The 3436-nt window shown below is 60.9% G+C and overlaps 1 protein-coding gene across 1 annotated transcript in view; it reads left to right on the top strand.

The window, feature by feature from the left end:
- Positions 1-2342, top strand: part of LOC102033620 (claudin-4-like) — a 6941-nt gene extending 4599 nt beyond the window's left edge. The window contains exon 2 of the mRNA XM_005425128.3: positions 1517-2342. Coding sequence (XP_005425185.1) covers positions 1526-2170 — 645 coding nt within the window. The 5' untranslated portion in view covers positions 1517-1525 and the 3' untranslated portion in view covers positions 2171-2342. The remainder of the gene's footprint in view (positions 1-1516) is intronic.
- The last annotated feature ends 1094 nt before the right edge of the window (positions 2343-3436 follow it).

Here is a 3436-nt window from a genome sequence, read left to right as displayed (position 1 = left end):
CGGGGGTGATTCCGCCTAGCTCTGGGTGTCTCGTCTGGATCTGAGGGCTGGAAGGCTCCCAGCTCCTCAGTCCCTTCACTGGGCCCGGGAATGGTGGAAAATATTCCTGTAACCCTGTGGTGCCGGTGGCCAGGTGGGAATGTGAGCTCAATGCTCTGTCGAGCATCCCTGGGGATCCGTGGAGGCGCCCCTTGTCCCCCTGCAGGCGGTCGTAGGCCCTGTTTGGGATGTCTCGTGTGGCCAGGTCCTGCTGGCTGGGGCACGGGGCCGGGGGGGGTGCCCACCATCCCGGCCCATGCCTGCCTGGGGAAGGGGCTGTGATTTTGGCCCAAAGGGTCTTTCATGGCCTGGGGGATGCCAAGTCCAGTGCTGGGTGTCCATCAGGCTCCTGAGGGATAAAAGGTGCTGGATAAAGAGTGGGGATACAACAGGAGAGGAGAGGCTGAAGAAACCAAAACTGAGACAGAGGAAATGATGGTGAAACCTCTGGCAAGAGCCGCAGGGTGTGCCAGGCACAACCGATACCCGCTGAGCTTGGGGCCATAAAACCCCGGCTGGTCCCAGCTGCCAAGCACAGCATGAGCACCCATGGGTGAACTCTGCTCCGTGAGGGGCTGAGCTGGATGTGGGCTGAGCCAGGGCCACAGCAGTCACACGTGGCCATGGTGGAGCTGCCAGTGTGCCCAGCATGTGTCCCTATACCAACCACCCCTCTCCCAGGGATGCCACCTGTGGTGACCCCATAGCCCCTCACCAGGGTTTGCCCTCTTGGGGCTGCTCCTGGGGCTTCTCAAGGATGGTATCACAGAAGGTGCTGAGCCCGACCTGGGATCGGGGCAGAGCTCAGCTCTGATCCATTTCCCTTCTCTCCTGGAGAGGAGATCCCGGGTCCAAAGGGCACTGTAGGATGGCTGTGAGGGCAAAGCCAGAACGGGAGCAGGCAGTGCTGAGCGGTGTGGGGGGGCTGCCTTCCCTGCTGTGCCCTGTGCCATTCCCTGTGCCCCTGGCACGAGGCTTGTGGCCGGGGAGGCTGAGCACCTGTGGTGGAGTGGGACATGGGGTGGGCACTAGGGGATGGCCACCAGGGCAGGACATGGGATGAGTGTGAGGTGGGGGGTTTGAACTCTGCAGCACTGGGGGATGGGCCCACCTAGCCCCCCATCCTGCTCCCCAAAAGCCGTGCCTTCCCTGGCACTTGCCATGGCCTGGGAAGGGGGGATGGCAGAGGCTGCGCTGTGCTGTGGGGACAGTGTAGGGGCCAGTGTGACACACGGGGGCTCCTGCACCTTGGCCTGCTTGGGGCCTGGGTCCTCAGTACCACATGTGTCCCCATCCTGCCCTGCAGCACTGCCGCATGCCACTCATGTCCCTGTGCCCTTCAAGTCCCCGTGTCTCCCATGTCCCCATGCTGTCCTGCAGCCATTCCCATCCTGGTGGGGAGCAGGGCATAGCAGATGAAGCCCATGCTGTCCCTGGCTGTGGGCTGTGCCTGTGACACCCGTGCCTGTCCCCGCAGGAGCTGTTGATGGCGATGATGACGATGCAGACAGGAGGACTGATGATGGCCGCACTGGGCTGGCTGGGCTCCATCCTCACCTGTGCCCTGCCCATGTGGAAGGTGACGGCCTTCATCGGCTCCAACATCGTGGTGGCCCAGGTGTTCTGGGAAGGGCTGTGGATGAACTGTGTCTATGAGAGCACGGGGCAGATGCAGTGCAAGGCCTACGACTCCCTGCTGGAGCTCACCTCTGACCTGCAAGCTGCTCGTGCCCTGGTGGTCACCTCCATCTTCGTGGCCTGCCTTGCCTTCTTCATCGCCCTCTCAGGAGCTGACTGCACCCGCTGCGTGGATGACAATGGCACCAAGAGCAGGATCTCTGCAGTGGCAGGTGTCATCTTCATCATGGCCAGCATCATGCTGCTCATCCCTGTCTCCTGGTCTGCCAACAGCATCGTCAGCAACTTCTACAACCCCATGGTGCCTGAGGCCCTCAAGAGAGAGCTGGGGGCTGCCCTCTACATCGGCTGGGCCTCCAGTGCCCTGCAGCTCTTCGGTGGGGGCGTCCTGTGCTGCTCAGGATCCCAGTCCCAGCAGGACCCCTACCCCAAGAAGTACAGGGCAGTGAAAACCTGCGGCCCAATGGGCTATGCCATGAAGGACTATGTGTGAGCCACTGTGCCCAGGTGCCAGCCCAAGGCAGAGCACCACTGTCCCTGTCCTGCATCCCCGTGCCACACCCTGCCCCTGCACTGCCTCCTCCTGCCCATCCCCACGCTGGCTGACCCCCAGCACGGTCCCCACACGTGCCCTTCCCCAGGGCAGGGACTATAAACATCCTGGTGCCACCAAGGCTGCCTGGGCTCATTTTGAACAGCGCGGTGTGGGGAGGATGGTGACGCGTCTGGGGGTGCTGTGCCCTGCCAGCTGCTGTGTTCCAGCACCTAGAACACCCCCATCTTCCCAAGGGGATCAGCAGCAGTCAGCCAGCTCCTGGCATTCCTTGGAACAGGAAACAGAGGCAGGGAGAGGATGCTGAGAGCTAAGAGAGGCACAGGGGAACACCAGGTGCTCTGAGCCCCCATGGACTGGGAGGGGACCCCAGAGAAAGGCTGAATCCCCCCTCCCAAGCTCCTGGCCACCCACCTTGGAGGGTGCACATTCCCATTGCTCTGGGAACAACACACAGCCGACAGACAGCAGGGACAGGGCTTTATTGAACAGGCAAGTGTAGGGCTGGGGACAGCCACAACCCCCAGCTGCTCAGGGGACAGTGTTGGAGACAAATGGGGACTGATGGGCACAGGGACCCCAAAACATGGGGGATGAAGCAGAAGGGTGATGAGAGCCATGGGGAGGGCGAGTGTGGAAGATGTGGGATGCCCTGGGTGAGGAACAGGGACAGACACAGCCATTGCCTCACACTGAGAACAGCTCCTGAGGGGAAGGATGCAACCTCTTCTCCAGGAACATAGGAACAGGATAAGCAGGAACAGGTCTGAGGGAAGGGAAAAATGAAAAAAACCCAAATATTCCAGGAAGAGATTTGGGTAAAAAACTTCCCAAGGGAGCAGTGGAGGAGGAATTGTGAAGGCAGCCCAGCAAGGGGCTGGGGGAACAGGCTGGGCAGGCAGTCCTGGATGGCTCCTGGGTGGGGAGCAGCTGCCAGCTCCCCAAATCCCTTCCAAATTCATTTCCCCTCCCTGAACATTAACTACAAAGCTGTGGGAAAATGAGATTCAAGCAGCTGTTGTGGGATGCAAGGCAGATGTGGCACTTGGAAAGCCTCTCCAGCTGGGAGTCACCTTGGCATTGCTGCTTTGACTCTGGATGTGGAGACTCCTGCACCTCAGGGCTGGCTCAGTCCCTAGGGAGGATGAGAGGCCATAGGACACAGCAGTGGGGACCCACCTCCAGCAGTCCCAGCTAAAGACTCTG

Source organism: Geospiza fortis, unplaced genomic scaffold (genome assembly GCF_000277835.1).
Source record: "Geospiza fortis unplaced genomic scaffold, GeoFor_1.0 scaffold59, whole genome shotgun sequence".
NCBI classification, from domain to species: domain Eukaryota; kingdom Metazoa; phylum Chordata; class Aves; order Passeriformes; family Thraupidae; genus Geospiza; species Geospiza fortis.
The sequence above is the reverse complement of the archived record's forward strand: the minus strand, read 5'-3'. Positions and strand labels throughout refer to the sequence as shown.